This window comes from Vombatus ursinus, unplaced genomic scaffold, assembly GCF_900497805.2.
Source record: "Vombatus ursinus unplaced genomic scaffold, bare-nosed wombat genome assembly UNPS02014818.1, whole genome shotgun sequence".
NCBI classification, from domain to species: Eukaryota; Metazoa; Chordata; class Mammalia; order Diprotodontia; family Vombatidae; genus Vombatus; species Vombatus ursinus.
Window position 1 is genome coordinate 13,087,360 of NW_020954596.1, and position 19,421 is coordinate 13,106,780.

The following is a 19,421-nucleotide window of genomic DNA, read 5'->3' on the forward strand; positions in this document are numbered from 1 at the left end:
TAGAATGGTGGCTAGACTAGATTATCTCTAAGGCTCTCTCTCTCTTTCTTTTTTTCTTTCTTTCTTCTTTTTCTCCTCCTCCTCTTCCTCCTCCTCCTCCTCCTTCTTCTTCTTCTTCTTCTCTCTCTGTCTCTCTCTCCCTCTGTTCCTCTCTCTCCCTCTCTCATTCTTTCTCCCTCTTTCCCCCACCCCTCCTTTCTAGATCGTATGATCCTATAATCCCTGTCACTAACTCATAAATAACTGGAGAAAGACAGGAAGATCTTTCATCTGGGCCCAGGTCACAGTAGGATAGCACCCCCAAATGCCTTGGTGTGGTTATGGCTCTGCTAAGGTTCTTTTCAGCCCTAACACTTTGTTTCTAGGGACACCTGGTTTACATCTAACCCATACTTGTACAATGGATTCTCCAGCCTTTCTAGATTGCTGCAGTTATGGTTTCTATTTATGCCTCTGGCTGCTCCCAGCTTTGGCATCCCTAACTCCATGCTTGCCTGTGACCTACTGACCTGGACTTTTCCCTTCTACTTTTTCCATTGATGAGTCAGACCACCAGTTATTCCAATACTAGCCCACTGGGATATACTTTCCCCCCTTTCAACTAAGAACATTTTCTGTGAATTCAAATCAACAAATATTTTGTTCTTTTCTTTTTTAGTGCCTAATATAATGTCTGGTATAATAATATGCTACTATCAGAGATGCAAAGAATCTTGATATGTAATAGTTCATATTTATACAGCCCTTTAAAGTTGACGAAGTACCTTCCTCATCACAATTCAATGGGCTAGGTAATGCATCTATTATTAGGTCCATTTTATGGAGGAGGAAACTGAGGCAAAAAGCTGTGAAGTGATTTGCCCAAAAGTATCAGAGCCAGGACTAGAACCCAAGTCTTCTGAACCTGAGAAGAGCATTTCTTCCCTACCACACTGCTGACTCTTTAACACTCTGCATTTTACGTTCAACGGTCCCCTCCAGCTCTCAAATTTTATGAGTCTATAAGTGTTTCCTTTGTCCGTGGAGCACAGAGTAGATAAATGTTTCTGGAATGAAAGGATGAATGTTGCCATGCTTTATGCAGTTTCTTTTGTGTAATTATGAGTTTGAAAATGTAAACTTGTGTGTTGGCTCAACTGTCTCAAACAATGTAAAAAAAAAAACCAATTGTTTCAAATAGCTTCCGTATAAAATGTGTAGCAAGTGATCCATCCTGTTTGCTTCCTAAGAGACTGCCAGCTACAAAGCCAATAATTACAGTGTCCGCCTTCAAGTCCTTTCCCTGATTAGTGTGACAAGAGAAACCTCCTCCCTCAATCTGTCTCCTGCTAATTACTCATCTGTCCCCTGTTGATCTTAGTTTTCTGCTTTTAATTCTGAGTCACTTTACAGGCTTCAGATCCCAGTCTCCAAAGATCAGTCATAGGATATTAGAGCTCAAATGGCTCATAGAGATCTTTTGATGCAACCCCTTCATTTTGCAGATGAGAAATCTGAGGCCTAGAAGAGAGAAGTGACTTGCTCAAGGTCGCATAGCAACTTGGTCATAAAGCCCAGGCTCAGACTCTGCTGCCCAGGTCTCCTGGTCTAAGACCAACATTCCCCCAAACTATAATGTTTCTTTGAAATGGTAATGCTATGAAAAGCATTATTTCCAGGAGACCTGGGTTCAAATCCTACCTTAGATCATTCCTAGCTATGTGTCCCTAGAAAAATTATATAATCTTTCTCAGCTTCAGTTTCCTCATTTGTAACCTGGAGAATGATAATTACGCTTACCTCACAGGGTTATTGTGAGGATTGAATGAAATCACATATGTAAAGTGCTTTACAAAACTTAAAATAATATATAAACACTAAGTATTATTGTTATTATTTTGTAAAACTGTACAAATATCAAAGAGCTATGTAAATTTGAATTATTATTATTATTATTATTATATCCTTTCGGCAATTAAAAAAAATTGGTTTTGGAATCCAAAGACCTAAGGAATAATTTCAAAGACCTGATCTTAGAATTCTAGAACAGGAAGGAAACCTAGGGACTAATTAATTCAATTTTCTACTTTTATAGATTAGGAAACTGAGGCCTAAAGAGCAAATATGACTTGCCCAAGGTCATCTGCAAGTTAGTGGCAGATCAGGGAACTCAGGTTTGTTGACTTTCATTCTTGTGGTATGTTTTTCTACCCTTTAGTTTCTCCCCTGCATATCAGGTTTGAATCAACCCATCTAAATGAAGGTGACGTTAACAGTACCTACATATTCTTAACCCAAGTGTTACGAGGATGGATGAAACACACTTGAAGAGCTTGACTTTTTTGTCACAAAGTATTTTTACAAAAACCAAAACCAATTTATACAGGCCAGTGAGTCACAGGTTACTCGGCACCAGATAGCATTTGAGGGAACACAGGACCAGGTGTGAATGGAGGTGCATACACACAAAACATCGTTATTTGTTACAGCTCCAATCCTTTCGTGTCTCAATGTATGAAATTAGGCATCGTTTTACTTTCTTGGCAACACACCGTCATCACTGCAGAGGAGCCCTGACTGTAGAGACAGAGAGAAACACTGGGAAAGAGAACTGAATTTGGAGTCAGAGAAGCCCTGGGTTCAAATCCTGCTTCTTTACCTACTATGCATGTATAATCTTGGGCAGATCAATTCTTCCCTCCAGAACTCAGTTTCCTTATCTGTAAGCTAAGAGGATTGGCCAAAATGTCCTCCTCTAAATCTACCATGCCATGATACTTAGTCAGAATAATTGCAGGATGGGTGTGATGGTTGCCACAAATCTCATTGTTGGACTACTCATTATATGCATAGCCATTTATATTTGTTTCAGTGTATCACCTCCATCTTCTTGTTTTCTCTCCCTCTGATTAGCTGTTTGATCGGGGGAGGGTGACTTCCCCTCTCTGGGCCTTAGTTACATCATCTGTGAAATGAAAGAGTTTCACCCAATGGATCAAGAACTGATTTGAATTTCTGTTAGCAATAATAAGTGAATGAGGCTGTGTCTGTTAGTGCCTTCCCCCTCTAAGGTAACATTATATCTACTCCACATGTATCATGTGTTATTTATGTGCACATTATCTCCCCTCATTAGGAGACCTGAATTCAAATCCTACTTCAGATATTTACTAGCTATGTAACCCTGGACAAGACTCTTAACCTTTGTCTCTCTCAATTTCCTCATCTGTAAAATAGAGATAATAGTAGCATCTATATGCCAGGATTGCTGTGAAGATCAGATGAGATAATATTTGTATAGCACCTTTGAAATCAATGCTATGTAAATACTAAATAGCTAGCTATATCTTAGCAATTATTTATTATAATGTAATTGTCTTGAGGGCAAGATGTTTTCTTTCACTTGAACCCCTTGCTCTAAGATGTTCTGTTGATGACCAGTGGAAGTGAGAGAGATGACTGACATACCTGGCATTACCCATGCTGTTTATAGACACCCGCAACAAAATGAATTTCACAGTGCATTCAATTTGTATTGTGTGGAGAATAGCTGGGATGTATGTCTTTTGAGTGAGTTACCAAGATTTTGTTAAGTAAAGTATTGTATGACATAAGGAAATGAGTTTTAGTTTAATAAAAGGAAAATCTTCCTACAAGTTCATTAAATTTGAGTGGAGTAGAGAGGTAAAGAGGTCCCCTGTCTTTGGAGGCTGTCTGACTGTTTGCCAGTGATATTGTGAAGGGGATTCGTACTCTGGGTCCTGATTGGATTAGATCGATGGTGTTAGAACCAGATAGAAATGGAGACTACTGAAATCATACAACGGGATCCCTGCAGCCCCCAAATTGACTTAGAATACTACACATGTTTATAGATTTCTTTTTTATTAATACATTAAGACATTAAAATCATATAGGAACTGCATTTTAATCTGGTTCAGACAGCACCTGGGAATGTTGTGGGTCTTACGAAGCTGCGTATGTTTGGTGCCAGATAACCTTTGAGGCCACCTTTTAGATGATTGTGGGGGTTTTTATTCTTGGATTAGATTCTAAGATAAAAGAAAATACATTTAGCAGTGGCAGAGACCTCAGAAATCATCTAGTCAGCGTCCTCATTTTACAGATGAAAAAAATGAGACTCAGAAATGAGACTGACTGATAATGGTAATGGTAGAGCTAAGCCTGAACCCAGTCTTTTGACTTAGGTTGAAGCTATATTTCTGTCATTAACTCCCTGTGTAATTGCAAGCACATAACTTAGTAAACCCAGGTTTCCTGGTTCCAAATCCATTTTTTTTTCTTCTCACTACATGAAAGTTATGTCATGGTAGTTTTGATGGCTATATCTCAGACTCATGGGACATGATTTACTATTGGGCAACCTTTCTAGTAGTTTTTGGGAGCTGCTGTTCTTCCTCTCCCCTTTCTAGTATGTGGAATTTGGATGCAGAGGTAGATGGAGTTTCTTATTAGAAATAGAGGTTGAGTGGTACTATGGAAGAGAATTGGTTTTTTGTAATAAGAGGACCTAATTTCAGTTCCTGGCTCTGACATTCACTAACTGTGTGACCTTGGGGAAGTCATTTAACCTCGATGGACTTCAGTTTCCTCATCTGTAAAATGAAGTGGTTGTACAAAATGGCTTTTAAAGTCCCTTCTATGTATATTTCTACGTATCTGTGCAGAAGTTTAAGACAGGAAGTAAAGAGGATTGGTACACTCATCTGAGGTGTCAGGGAAATTTATCTAGGCTCAGAATCAATAGTCATACTGGCTTTAACCAGAGAAATTCCATACTTTTCTAAATTTCAAGGCATTTCCAGTTTGACTCTATACATTATCTCCTATAGTATCAGAAGGTGGAACCCAAAAAACAGGAGAATGGAGTATAGAAAGGCAGAGACAGAAATGTGGTAATACAGAAGACACACTTAAAGTCATAGGTTTGGCAGTAGTGGAGGAGCAGTAGTGGAGATCCTTAACTGGGTTCAAGTCCAAAAAATTAATTTCTCATGTATTTGTTATTAGGTATCTAGTATGTTCATAGCACTGTGCTAAATGCTACAAAAATCAAACCTAGGTAATAGATATTCTTTCTTTCTCAAGCAGGTTCATAGGAACATTTTTTAAATGAAAACATTGACCAAAGCTGTTTGCTTATAGAATTAGTACTTTTGCTTGGGGAAGATATCATATGGCCATAAAAGCCTCTGTCAGAGATTATAGATTGTCATAATAGGACTCACCCCACTCTGCCCCGCTCCCCTGTTTTGTTTTGTTTTTGTTACTGTTTAGTCCTTCTGCTCAGTGAATAGGCTCAGGGCTCTTGTGGCAATGTGAAAAAGCACATGTGAGCATAAGTCCCACATGGCACATTCCGGAATCAGGCTTTCGCTGAACCTGAACTGAAATGTATCAATGCACTCACTGACACTGGAATCTTCAGAGACACAAAGAAATGGGTGATCTCCTTGCACTTTGGTAAATGGAAACATAGTCTTGTGGATAAAGAACTGGTCCCAAGTCTTGCCTCTGACACATTCTACCTTAAAGATCCTGGGCAAGTCACTTAACCACTCAATGCTCTAGAAAATTCTTTATGAATTGCAGGGAAAGTGCCAATTTGCATTGGGTTTATGCAGAAAGAAAGCCTCATGATGGGTAGAATATAAGTAGAGTAGGGCATTATTGGCTGGAATAATATCATGACCAAATGCATGGAAGCAGAAATAAGTATGTTAAGGGTAAAGCAGTGGGGAGCTAAGTGGTACAGTGGTTAGAACTCTGGCTCTGGAGTCAGGAGGACTTGAGTTCAAATCTGGCTTGAGAGACTTACTAGCTGTGTGACCCCAGGCAAATCACTTAATTCTGTTTGCCTCAGTTTCCTCATCTGTGAAATGAGCTGGAGAATGAAATGGCAAACCACTCCAGAATCTTTGTCAAGAAAACCCCAAATCGGGTCACGGAGAGTCAGATATGACTAAGCAGGCTGAATAACAACAAGATCCAAGCAAGCATTTATTAAGTGCCTCCTATGTGCCGAACACTGTGTTAAGAGCTGGGAATACAAATACTCAACAACAAAATAATCCCTGCCCCGGAGGACTTTACATTCTTTTGTGAGGTACAAGACATAAGTGGAACAAGTATATGTGTGATAGCTTGAGGAGGAGGGCGCTTAGAGGGATCAGGCTCCCCAGAGGAGATGGTTAATGAACACAGCCTTGAAGGAAGCTCCGAGGAAGGAGGGTACTCTAGGCATATGGAACAGCTAGTAAAAAGGCAAGAGATGGAATGCCGAATTAGGGGAAGAGAAGGGAGGCCAACTTAACTGGAATAGGGCGTGCATGAAGGGGGAGTAAAATAAATCTGAAAACTAACTGAGGCCAAATTATGAGAGACTTTAAATGCCAGGCTAAGGAAGTTATACTTTATCATAGAAGCAATAGGGAGCCACTGGAAGTTATCGAGTAAGGGAATAACATGAGTGGACTTACAATACACGCACACACACGCACACACACACACATACACAATTTTGCCTCAATTACACATTAAAACAATTTTTAAACATTTCATTTTTTTTAAGTTTAGAGTTCCAAATTCTATCCCTCCCTCCCTCTCTCCTTTCCCTCCCCTCTCCCTGAGATGGTAAGTAATCAAATATAGGTTATACATGTGCAATCATGTAAAACATTTCCATACTAGTCATTTTGTACGAGAAGACTCAAATAAATGGAAAAGAATGAAAGAAAGAAAGTGAAAAATAGCATGATTCTAGACTTGTACTTTAGAAAAAGTGATTTTTGGTAGTTCCAAGGAAGAAAGGAGAGGGTAGAAAGTAGAACTTGGGAATCTAATTAGGATATGATTGCTATGTCAGGGTGAGATATAATGAAGAACTGAACTATAATGGTGGTTGTCTGAATAGAAAGAAGACAGATTGGAGAAATACAGTGGAGGTGGAATCTACAAGGCTTGGCAACTGATTATATGTGGATAGAGAAGAAGGAAGAATTCAAGATGACTGATCAACTCATGATTTCTAGAAGTTAGAAATGTTTAAAAATTCTCCCTGTGGACAAAATTTTTCAGTAATCATGGGTAGGTTCAATATTTTTAATTGCTCCTTAATGTATCAATTCAACTGATTAATAAAAAAATATAATGAGTATGTGCTATGTATAAAGTACAACATTTGGAGCTGTGGGAGAAAGAAACAAGTGATGTGATCCTCGCTTTCAATGATTTGAAATTTTATTTTAGATGGTAAAAAAAAAGTAGTTATCAAAATAAAGGTTCAAGGGGCAGCTAGGTGGTGCAGTGGATAGAGCACTGGCCCTGGATGCGGGAGGATCTAAGTTCAAATCTGGCCTCAGACACATAACACTCACTAGCTGTGTGACTCTGGGTAAGTCACCTAATCCCAGTTGCCTCACCAAAATAAATAAATAAATAAATAAATAAAGGTTCATATGGTTAGATACCAAATGAGTAAATATAGATAAGATAGGGATAGGAGTCAAGTCAAGTCTTACATTTAGGTTCACATGAAAATGATATTGAAGGTGTGACTGGGCAACAGTTCGTATGAAAAAGTTCTGGGCATTTTAATGAATTTATAAGCTCATTATGAAACAATCTTGGAAGCCAAGCAAAAACTAACTGGACCTTAGGCTGAATTAATAAAGTCATAGTGTCCAGACAGAATGATGGAGGTGAACATTCTGCCCTGATTGGATGTCACAATATGTTCGGTTCAGTTCAGGGCAGCACGTTTTATGGACTTCGACAATCTGGTTATGTCTGGAGGAGGACAAACAAGGCGGTAAGAAGTCATATCATATGAGTTCTTTGGATATTTAGCTCAGAAAATACAAAACTTGTGGAGGACTTGATAACTACCTTAAAGTAGTTAAGAACTGTCTTATGGAAGAAAGGGTAAGCAAGTTCTGCTTATTCCCGGAAGGTGGAGCAAAGAGTGGAAGTTTCAGGAAGGAATATTTTGGTTTCTGTAAGGAAAGTCATTCTAACCATTGGAGCCCCCCTACATGTCATTGACTACTTGGGATTTCATCAGTTACCCTGTACTGGGGATCTTTTAGCAAAGGCTGGATAGTTAAATGTTGAGAACATCACAGCAGATATTTTGGTTCTACTACTGGCTTAACTAGATTCTCTTTGAGGTCCCTTCCATCTCCAAGTTGACCATTTGTTGAAAGAGCCGTCTAGAATAGAAGGAACTGCCATATAAAGTAGTGAGTTGCCCATTACTGGAAACATTCAAGTGAAAGCTGAGTGACTGCTTTGGGGGGATGTTGTAGAGGGGCATTCCTCTTGTTGATGGAATGGTAACTCACATTCATAAAATGCTTTACGGTTTACAGGACACTTTCTATATGAAACTCCTGTGAGGTAGGTAGGTTGTGCAGTCTTGGACTAGATACCCTCTGGGGTTCTTTCTAGCCCTGATATACTGTGCTTTTGTCTATTTAGTCATTTTAAGGGGAAATAAATTGAAGCCTAGGATTAAGATGATTATTATTGTTAAGCATTAAGGAAAATAATTCACCTTTATATAAAGCTTTACAGGTTTCAAAATACTTTACCCTATGTCATTCGAGTGCCAACAAATGAGTGGAGGATGGGTAAGGAAAGCCCTGGAGCTGAGCTTTAACGCCAAATAATGTATTTTGTGCTTGTTTCCTCATGTGAAAATGGGAAAAGGGAGGATGCTAGAATGGCAAGCATTGCGAGACTATGGATCAAAGTCTGGCTTTGAGATATATGTATGTATGTTTATATGTATATATATATATGTACAGTATATACACATATACATATATACACATTTATACTTATACATGTCTTATATATACATACTTATATACACGTATACCTACATATATCATATATATGCGTGTGTATGTATATATATGTGTATGTGTATATGTGTGTGTGTGTGTATATATATATATATATATATATATATATATATATGGGGAGAGAAAGAGAGCAAGAGAGAGCTTGGGCAAGTCATTGTATCTCTCTGGGCCTCAGTTTTTGTCAACCTGTAAAATGAGGAGATTAATTGTATTAGCTATTTCTCAGATTTGCCAGAGAAGTGGCTTGCAAACTGTAAATCACTATGTAAATGGGAGATATTTCTATTGTCCCTCTACTAAAGAACTCTTGGGTGATACATCTTGGCATAGAGCTGATCCCAGGGCGTAGAAGATTCTGCCAGCAGAGCACGTGTCCCAGAAGATCCTACTAAGTTGCAAAGCTTTTGAGTACCAATGGACTGGGCTGGTCACCTGAGAACCAGCCTAGTTAAGAGTAAGAAGTTTCATTCCCAAAAGATTAGTCATCAGGTGATGAGTTTCTTCGGTGACTGGAACCTCATGAAGTAGTCTCCCACCTGCCTAGGTCTAAAAAAATTTTCAGTTGGCATTGATGAATGAAATGTCCACACTGCTAAAACCAAAGGCCTTTGTTGTTATAGTATCATTTAACTTACTTCTTTCTGTACATGTTGTATTCCTCCATTAGAATGAAAGTTCTTTGGGGGCAGGCAGTCTTTGTATCCTCAATGCCTTGAATTTTTTTAGGCTATTCATAAATGTTTATTTAATTGAATTGATGCCCAGCATGGTAGGGCTGGGACTCATGTCCAGTTCTTCTGGTTGCAGTAAAGCCTCTAGTTATAACCCTATTGATGTCTATTTATGCTGAACAGTCTTTGTCAGGGAAATAATAGCTTATTTGTTATTATTGATGTGTCCAGGAGGCAAGTAAGTCAGATTATTAAGTATGATGCTCTTTAAATGTTGCCAGAAAATTATTTAATGTTATAAAGTCAATAAGACAGGCCCCTCACAGATGAATTCATCCTCATTTATGGATGGCAAAAGGATGTGATCATATTTCCTGAATATATCACTGGAGCCATTTGGGTATCTCATAAGCCAGTAATAGAAAGCAAATTCCTCTGAGTTTCATAAAAGAATCTGGCCAATTATTGTTTATCATATTTCATAGCAAAATGAGGTCATGGTTTCATACTAGCATGCATAATAAAAAGCCTGTGTGTGTGTGTGGTGGAGAGAAGAGAAGTATGTTACATTTGCCCCATAGCACCTGCCCCCAAAATTCCTTCTGCTGATCTGATGCTAAAAGGCACTTCTTGCTGGGCGCAGTCAACCTGATATTTAAGCCAGTGCTGTGTGAAATATGACAAGCACTTTCCAGTGTATTGGCGCCCTGCTGAATGAAAGACTCCTATCCCCGTAAGATCCATATTGCCAATTATCTGGTGGCCAGATCAGCACAGATTACACGCGCCATTAAATAGAATCATTCCCACAGATTCACCTATAGTCCCTTGCTGTAGTCAACACTTACATGCCTGAAGGGTCTGAATAACGTTTTCAATCATGCCCAACTCCCAAAGGTCTTGAGATCCATGAACACAGCTGGGGGAAAGAGAGGAGGGCAGAAAAAAAGACAGCCTTGCTTCCTAGGACCATGCTTTCTTCATGGAGCTCAAAATATGCCTGGCAGTCCAAAGGGCAGTATATAGTGTAAGTGGAAGGAGTGGAAGATTTGAATCAGAAGACCTGGATTTGAATGCCACCCTGAAACTTACTTGGCATGACCCTGGGCAAGTCATTTCTCTTCTCTGACCTGTACTTTCCTCATCTGTCATATGGGAACAATTATACTCTCACTACTCACCTACTTACCTACCTTACAAGGTTATTGTGCAGAAAGAGCTGGATAAACCTTAGAGGATTTAGTAAATGTGAGTTACAATTCTAAAAATACAACTGGCTTTGTAGATTGCTCTATAATTTACAAAGTGCTTTCCATAGTATGAAGCAGGTAGTATAGATACTATTATCTCCATTTTACAGATGGGGAAAGTCATCTTCTGTCTCTAAGTCCTGTGTTCATCCTGCATTTTGAGTGTAGTGAGTTAGGAAAAGATAAGAAGGCACCTGAGCTGGTCCTTAAGGTCCGGTACCAACATAAAAACGGTGGGGCAGAGAAGGGGTCGTTCATTTCAGGCGCATGGTATGGCTTGAGTAAAGGTGTGGTGGGAGGAAAGAGTGGAATGAACTGAAGAAACAATGAAGAGTCTGGTTTCATTAGGATATAGAGAGCTTGAAAGGGAATAATGTGAGGAAAGGGTAGACGATTTTTTAAAAGCCTTAAAAAGTAGTTTGGGGGCAGATTGTGGAACATTTTTGCAATTTCCATAGCTTTGACAACATTAGTTTACAGTGCAGGCAGTCAGAGTGAATCTAAATTATCACTTCTATGGAAAAGTGCTGAATTAAGCTCCTTGGAAGCTGTTCCTACATAGTTAGTATGAGCTATCCGTACTAGTCAGGAAACTTTTTTTTTTTTAAGTAAAAAAAGGCAGCATGAGATTAGGTGTAAAGAGCCTGGGTTCTTCCTAGTCCTGAGCTCTGGCGCTGGCTCAAGAATTAGGGTTCTTGAACAGGTCCCTTCACCTCTACAAGGCTCAGTAAGTTGTTTGGTTTTTTGTTCGTTTTTTTTTTTTTTGTATTTGTTTTGCTTAGGCAGGTGGGGTTAAGTGACTTGCCCAGGGTCACACAGCTAGTAAATGTCAAGTGTTGGGTCTGAGGCCAGATTTGAACTCAGGTCCTCCTGACTTCAGGGCCTGTACTCTATCCACTGCGCCACCTAGTTGCCCCACTCAGTGAGTTATTATTTGCAGTATAGGATCATAGCTTTTGAGCCAGAAGGGAATTTAACTTAAAGGCTATCAAATCCAACCCCATTATTTTACAGATGAAGAAACTGAGGCAGAGAACAATAAAAGTGACTTATTCACAGTTACACAACTAGTAAGTATCTGAGACAGAATTTGAATTCAAGTCATCCTCACTCTATCTTTTGTTCCACCTAGCTGCCTCTGATAATGAAGGGAATTCTAGCTCTGAAACTGTGTTTTTTGTTTCACGGACACTTCTAGCTCTAATAGCCTGTGTTCAAAAGTCCCTTTCTATCTCTAGAACTCTATGTTCAAAAGTCCTGTCTAGCTTTTGCATTCTATGAGTTAAGATGCATTCATGCTGACTTTGTTGGTCAGGTCAGGTCAGGTCTGCTGTGAATCCTGTTGTGATTATTATTGTAAATATGTTATTTTCCCATCATAGAAGAATTCCATTTAATTCAATTAGAAAAAAATTGTTAAGCTGTTGCTCTGTCCGAGGCCCTTTGCTTGGTAAGGAGAATGCAGTAAACAGACATAATATAGACCTTATTCTAAAGGAATGTATAATTTAATAGCAAGAGACGTGCCCATAAATAGCTATCATACAATACAAAGAAGAGCAAATAAAGCACACGAGAAAGAGAGTGGGATAAAGTGCTATGAGAAATTTGAGGAGAGGATGCTTTCCCCACGCTGCCTTAGGATGGAGGGCAGGCAAAGATTTGAGGAAAGGCTTTGTGGAAAAGGAAGGCAATGAAACTTGGTCCTACAGGAAGAGAGGTATTTCAACAGACAGGAGAGGTAGAGGAGCTTTCTATTCCAAGCACGGGGGAATGGCATGAGCCATGTGTGGAAAGGATCTGATGTCATCCTGTCTGGCTAGAATGTAGAGTACGTGGAAGGATATAGTATGAGAGAAGTATATTTGGAGCAGCATGAGCAGGGCTTTGAAAGCTAGAATCAGCTTATGGTTTATCTGGCAGGCAATGAAGGGCCACCAAATGGTTATGAGTACAAGAGTGATATTGACATGATCTCACTACGTTAGGAATATTACTTGAGCAATGGTGTGGAGGATGGAATGAAGAAAGAATAGACTAGACTCGGAAAAATGAATTAGGAGACATCACAGTAGCCTACAGAAGAAGAGATAAGAACTTGAACAAGGCTGGTTGCAGTGGGTATGAAGTAAACTCCTTGTGAGCAGAGCTGTTATTGTATTTTGTCTTTGTATGTTCAAAAGAGGCGTATCTCAGAAATATTGTGGGTTTGGTTCCAGACCACTGCAATAAAGCAAATATCACAATAAAGCGAGTTGCGTGAATTTTTTGGTTTCCACTAAAAGTTATGTTTTCACTATTCTGTAGCCTATTAAGTGTGCAATAGCACTATGCCTAAAAAACAATGCACATAACCTTAATTAAAAATACTTTATTGTTAAAAAATGCTAACCATCACTTGAGCCTTCAGCGAGTTGCAATCTTTTTGTTGGTGGAGAGTGTTGCCTTGATATCGATCGCTGCTGACTGATCAGGGTGGGGGTTGCTGAAGGCTGGGGTGGCTGTGGCAATTACTTAAAATAATGAAACAATGATTTGCCACATTGATTGACTCTTCCTTTTATTTGAACACTTAGAGTCTACTGTAGGGTTATTGGCCTAATTCCAATATTGTTGTATCTCACGGAATACGGAGGCCCAAGGAGAGGTAGAAACATGGGGAATGGCAGATCAGTGGAGCAGTCAGAACACACAATATTTATTGATGAACTTCATCATCTTATATGAACGGATTCATGGCGCCCCAAAACAACTAAATAGTAACATCAAAGATCCCTGAGCACAGATCACCATAACAGATATAAATAATAGTGAAAAAGTTTGAAATATTGCAAGTATTACCAAAATGTGACAGAGAGATGTGAGCACATGGTGTTGGAAAAATGGCGCCTATAGACTTGGTCAAAACAGGGTTGCCACAAACCTTCAATCTGTAAACAGCAACAAAAAACAGCAACAACAACAAAAACCCCAATAAAGTGAAATGTAATATGACAAGGTAGCTAGCACAGTGCTTAATTAAATAGTAAGCCCTTAATAAATACTTATTGATTGATGTTTACAAGAGATATTTTCAGTGGAGAAGTAGCAAGATTTGACAGCTGTTTGGATTCATAAGGGTAAGAGAGAGGAAGGAATTTAAAGATGACTCCAAGATTTGATCCTGAGATACTGGGACAATGGTGGTGCCTTTTGCAGAAATAGGGAAAAATAAGTCATAGAATCATAGAACCAATGTAAGAACTGGAAGGACACCTAGAACAGAGATGCCAAACACAGTCTGAAACACTTCTGAGTGCAACGTGAACCAGATTAAAATGAAATTGGGAAATAGTTAAAAAATACATAAAAATACAATAGAACATAGATAGTACTGGGGCAGTTAGGTGGTGCTATGGATAGAGTGCTAAACCTGGAGTCAGAAGGTTCATCTCCCTGAGTTCAAATCTGGCCTCAGACACTGACTAGCTGTGTGGCACTGGGCAAGTCACTTAACCTTGTTGGCCTCAGTTTCCTAATCTGTAAAATGAGCTGGAGAAGGAAATGGCCAACTACTCCAGTATCTCTGCCAAGAAAGCCCCAAATAGGGTCATGAAGAGTCAGACATGACTGAAAGTGACTTAACAACAACATAGATAATAGCAATATGTTGTTTTCTAAGTCAATATGCAGCCTACAGGAATCATTATGTACCTCTTGTGGCCCGTTTCTATTTGAGTTTGACACCACTGATCTAGAACATAGAATTCTGGAATACAACAAGACTTTGAACATAAATGGTTAGAACCAGAAGAGAATTTAGAAAGCAATTAGTCCACTTCTGTCATTTAAGACAAAAAGGAAAATGAGGTTCACAAAGCTAGTTAGAAGCAGATCCCGAGCTAGACCTGAAGTCTCCTCAACTAGTCAAGAAAGGGCTCTTTCCTCTAGACCTCAATGCTGTCACTGTGAGTTAAAATGGAACACTGTAGACCCATTGCATGATCATTTCTGGTTGTTTCCCTTCACAAAGACCCTTTGAGGATGATCTATCAATCTGATTATATCTCGTAGAAGTCACTTCTATTTAACTGTCAGTTCAAAGTGTCCTGCCCCCCTCCCCGGAAGGATGCATAAATTTTTGGAGCTTAATGGGGAGTTCTATTTTGGTGAGTCAGGAAGAACTTGGCTATCGCCCTGTTTGTACATGAGAGACACCAGCATCATATGACTCTTCCTGCATTTCAGTCCCAGCGAGCTCCAGTGGCAGGCAGAACCTGGCTGTTGGCTCATCACTGCCTGTCTTTCAACTAGCTTCCTCTTACAAGTTCTGTGGTCTGCTCTGAAGAGAGTGCATAGGAGCGGGGCTTGCTGAGGCTTTGTCTGACCAGGCCACAGCTCATGCTGTAATGCCAGAGGAAACAGGTACCGTTGACGTCTGCTCAGTGGACTTAGGCCAGACTAGGGGAGCTTTGTTTTGTTTTTATTTTTTGTTTTTTTTTCAGAAGGCAATCTGGCGGAGTTGCGTAACGAGCACCAGGCATGGAAAAGCTGGGTTCTGTGATCTCTCCTCAGGGTTTCAAAGCCTGGCAATTTGTACCATTTGGACTCAGAAGGCTTAGGTTCAAATCCTGGCTCTGATATGTTTAACTATGTGACCCTGGATCATGGGATATAAAATTAGAAGTGACCTTAGAGATCGCATAGCCCAACTGTCTCTGAGCCTCACTTTCCTCATCTGTAAAACAGGAAATAATACCTGCCCTGCCTCCATCACAGGTCTGAGGATTTACTAAGATAATGTTTGCAAGGTACTTTTTAATCGTATAGTGCTTTATAAATGTAGGTTATCATTTGTTGTTGTTGTTAAGTTGTTTTCAGTCGTGACTGACTCTTTGTGACCCCATTTGGGGTTTTCTTGGCAAAGATAGTGGAGTGGTTTGCTATTTCCTTTTCCAGCTCATTTTGCAGATGAAGAAACTGAGGCAAAGAGGGTGAAGTGACTTGCCCAGGATCAGACAGCTAGTAAGTGATTGAGGCCAGATTTGAATTCAGGTCTTCCTGATTCTGGTCTTAGTGCCCTAACCATTGTGCGACCCAGCTGTCCCTAAGTTATCATTACTTGTAATAAATTGCATAATGCTTCAAATAGATTATTGAGTTGGGCATCAGAGAATCTAAGTTCAAGTTCCAGCTCTGCCTTTTAACAGCTAGTTGGTTTTGGGCCAAGTCACTTGACTTTTCTAGGCCTCGATTTCTCAATATGTAAAATGAGGGAACTAAGTTAGCTGGCTTTCTAAGATTTTTTTCCAAAATCCTATACACCATCCTTCTTTTAATTATTTCCTCTTTAACTCATATAAGTGTGTTTGTACATATTTATTTGCATGTTGTCTCCCTCATTAGATTGTAAGCTCCTTGAGGGCAGGCACTGTCTTTTGCTTTTTTTTTTTTTTTTTTGTATCCACAGTGCTTTCCCAGTGTCTGGCATATAGGAAGTGCTTAATAAATGTTTACTGATTGATTCATTCATTGATTGACTGTGATAAAATTCTTTGAGGACAATATATAAAAATAGAGTGATGTTCTTTTAGTTTCATGGGGGTTATAGCATTAGTTTTGTGGAGGTTTAGATAGTGGATGGTAAACCAGCCTCAGAAGCAGAAGATCTGGATTCACATTTTGCCTCTGATCATGTACTGACTATATGGCTTTGGGCAGGTCACCTAACTTCTCATTGCACCAAGCAATTGACGTTATAAATTGCAGGATAGTTGCAAATCTGCTTTGGTAGAGGATGTCCCCTCATCCAGGGTTGTCTGTAACAATGTGTGGACCAGAGATATTTTTTTTTTCCTAAAGTGGAGGAGTTGGGGGTGGGGGAACAGGGGTGAGACATCAATTGCCTAACTCTCCTTGGTTTGAAATTAGAAAGTAGAAACTTTAAAACCTACTTAATAAAAAGAAACACGACAGGCTATCCCAAAAGTCTTAGAGTAGTTTTTTTTTTTTTAATATAGCTGTTAAAGCTAAAAACTTCCCTAAAGACTTTGGGACACCCTGTATTTAAGAAGATAAACAAATCCTATAACAACAGTCAATTAAGGGGATAATGAGTGGGTAACCCTATGGGCCAAGCATTAACCCGGAGTCATATCCTAGGAAAGGGCCAGGAATCTGCTTGCAGCCTCTGGGTATTGGGCGACCTCAATCAGGCAGATGAGATGAATGAATAGATTCAAACAAGAGGCTAGCTGTTTGGACAAGCATGTCCTGGAGCTGGTAAATTCAAGCTGGGACTAAGTATAACTAGAGGAGGGCAGGCTGGGAAAAAACTGAAATGCTCTGGGTTTTAAGGCAGGTCAGATGGGAGTTAACTGGGAGGTAGATTGGGGCTTAGAATCTATCAGGAAGAGTTTGTCTGGTGGTTTAAGAGTCACCAGCCAGTGAAACACGCTCTTGGAGGAGAGAGTGAGTTCCCCAGTCTCTGGAGATCGTCCCACCATCTGGCTCTCCCATCTTGCCCTCACAAGCAAAAAATGGCATAAAAGTGAGGGAGTAATAGCAGCTGTGAGCCTCATGTTGTACAGGAAGGAGCCCTGGGTTTGGAAGCAGAGGACCTGACTTTGAATCTTGGGCTTGTCCCTTACTGTCTGTGACCTTGGCCACAAATGAGAGGGTTTGGACTGGATAGATGGTAGTTCCCTTCTAGCTCTAAATCCTATGATTATTTGAATAATGAAAGGTTGTGTTTGCCTTGTTTATCCAGTCACGGACTTCCTGGCTGAGGTCGACGGTTTCTCCACCCCTAATGCAGAGAAATATTGGTTTTATGTCCGGTTTTAAAGTGTCCCTGTGGGGCAGTGAACAGTTGGACAAGTAACAAATCAATACAAGGAGCCAACTAAAAAAAGGTGAATATGTGGAAGTGCTCATGCTCTTTATCTGTAAAGACTTAGGAAGAGTAATCTGAAGCTTTGGAAGTAAATCATATCTTTTGATTCAGTTAAGTTTTTGCTGATTTAAGTCATTGAGGCATATAGTCCTGATTGGAAAAGCTAAAAAACTAAGAAAATGATGAAGTCAAGATCAGAGGCACTAATTAAGTTCAACAGGAATTTATTAAAAACCTGCCAGGTTATAGGCACAGGATTGGCTCTCAGAGAAGGGAGGAGAACAAATATTTATTAAGCACCTACTACATGCCAGACACTATGCTAAGCACTTTATAAACATTGTCTCATTTGATCCTCACAACAGTTTGGAGAGGGAGGTACTGTTATTATCTCTATTTTACAGTGGAGGAAACTGAGGCAGACTCAGGTTAAGTGACTTGTTCAGGGTCATACAATTACTAAGTATCTAAGACTGGATTTGAACTAAGGTCTTTCTGATTTCAGGCCCTGAGCTCTATCCACCGTACAATCTAGCTGTCTAGAAGCTCACTGTTAAATGGTTCCATTTTAAAAGGGTCCTATAAATAAAGCAGCTAGGTTGCTCAGTGGATAGAGCACTGGTCCTGGAGTCAGGAAGACCTGAATTCAAATCCAGCTCAGACACTTACTAGTTGTGTGACCCTGAGCAAGTCATTTAACCTCTGTTTGCCTTAATCCTCCGGAGAAGAAAATGACAAACCACTTCAGTTACCTTGGCCAAGAAAACTCCATGGACAATATGGTCCCCGGGTTTACAAAAAGTCAGACACAGCTGAACAACGAGGCTTACAGGTCTGGCCTGACTGGGAGGTGTGGCTCTCCTATCAGTTCCAGTGGCTTCATTTCCTTTGTCTAAGGACTCCCAGTCTGTCTCTGGAGGCAAGCACTGCTTTAGTGCAACAAGGGGATTTGTTCTGTGAAGTTTGGATTCAGTCAAAGGACCTCACTTGAGGACCTAGAGGGCCACATGTGACTTCGGGGCTGCAGGCTCCCCACCCCTGTGAGAAGAGCACTGGATTTGAAGGAAAATGTGTATCCTCTACTTTCTGACCAGAGGCAAGTCGCTTCATTTCTCAACCTCAGTTTTCTCATCTATGAAATGGGAACAATAAACGTTATACTACCCATCTTACAGGGTTCTTGTGGGGAAAGGCTTTGCAGACCTTGAAATGCTACCAAAATGCACCACTAAGATATTCTCAGCATTGGTTGGGTGTCCCAAGTTACCATGAGACTCTGTTGCATCCTGATGTTTGCCGGTGACTAGCCAGCCTTTCCTTAAAGATAAAGTATTGGGCCTGAGCTCAGCTGACACCCTCAGATTTGCACCTCTAAAATGACTTTGCTCAGTTGAATCATCACTCTGTCCTTCAGCGCTGGTGTGCAGGTGTGTGGGCTTTAAAGTAAACCAAGCTGTGGCCCCGGGCTGGCACACATAGATATACCTATAAACACCTCCTACTCACCCCAGGGTAAAGAGACAGAGAGAAAAAAAAAAACACACGCCACTCACTTTCATCTGATGATCTGCTCACCACCTTCTGCAGACCGATCTGGTCCAAGGTAGACAAGCTCCAGACCCATTATCCGGCTCCCCTAAATACCTTGGCAGAAATGTCAATGTAGTCACTCCTAACCCCCACATTCAGCTGTTCTCTCTTGCAACGTTTTATGTGTGTGTGTGTGTGTGTGTGTGTGTGTGTGTGTGTGTGTGTGTGT

The 19,421-nt window shown here is 40.1% G+C and overlaps 1 protein-coding gene across 8 annotated transcripts in view; it reads left to right on the forward strand.

Moving 5' to 3' along the window:
• ABLIM2 (actin binding LIM protein family member 2) overlaps positions 1-19,421 on the forward strand; it is a 301,430-nt gene that overhangs the window by 61,072 nt on the left and 220,937 nt on the right. For 7 of the 8 annotated variants that reach the window (XR_003566819.1, XM_027836364.1, XM_027836368.1 and 4 more), the window contains exon 1: positions 15,123-15,192. The exons of the other annotated variant lie outside the window; for it this stretch is intronic. Coding sequence is in view for 6 of the 7 variants with exons in the window: in XM_027836364.1 (XP_027692165.1) it covers positions 15,177-15,192 (16 nt within the window). In the remaining variant the exon portion in view is untranslated. Of the gene's footprint in view, positions 1-15,122; positions 15,193-19,421 lie in introns of those variants that run through there. 8 annotated transcript variants of the gene reach the window in all.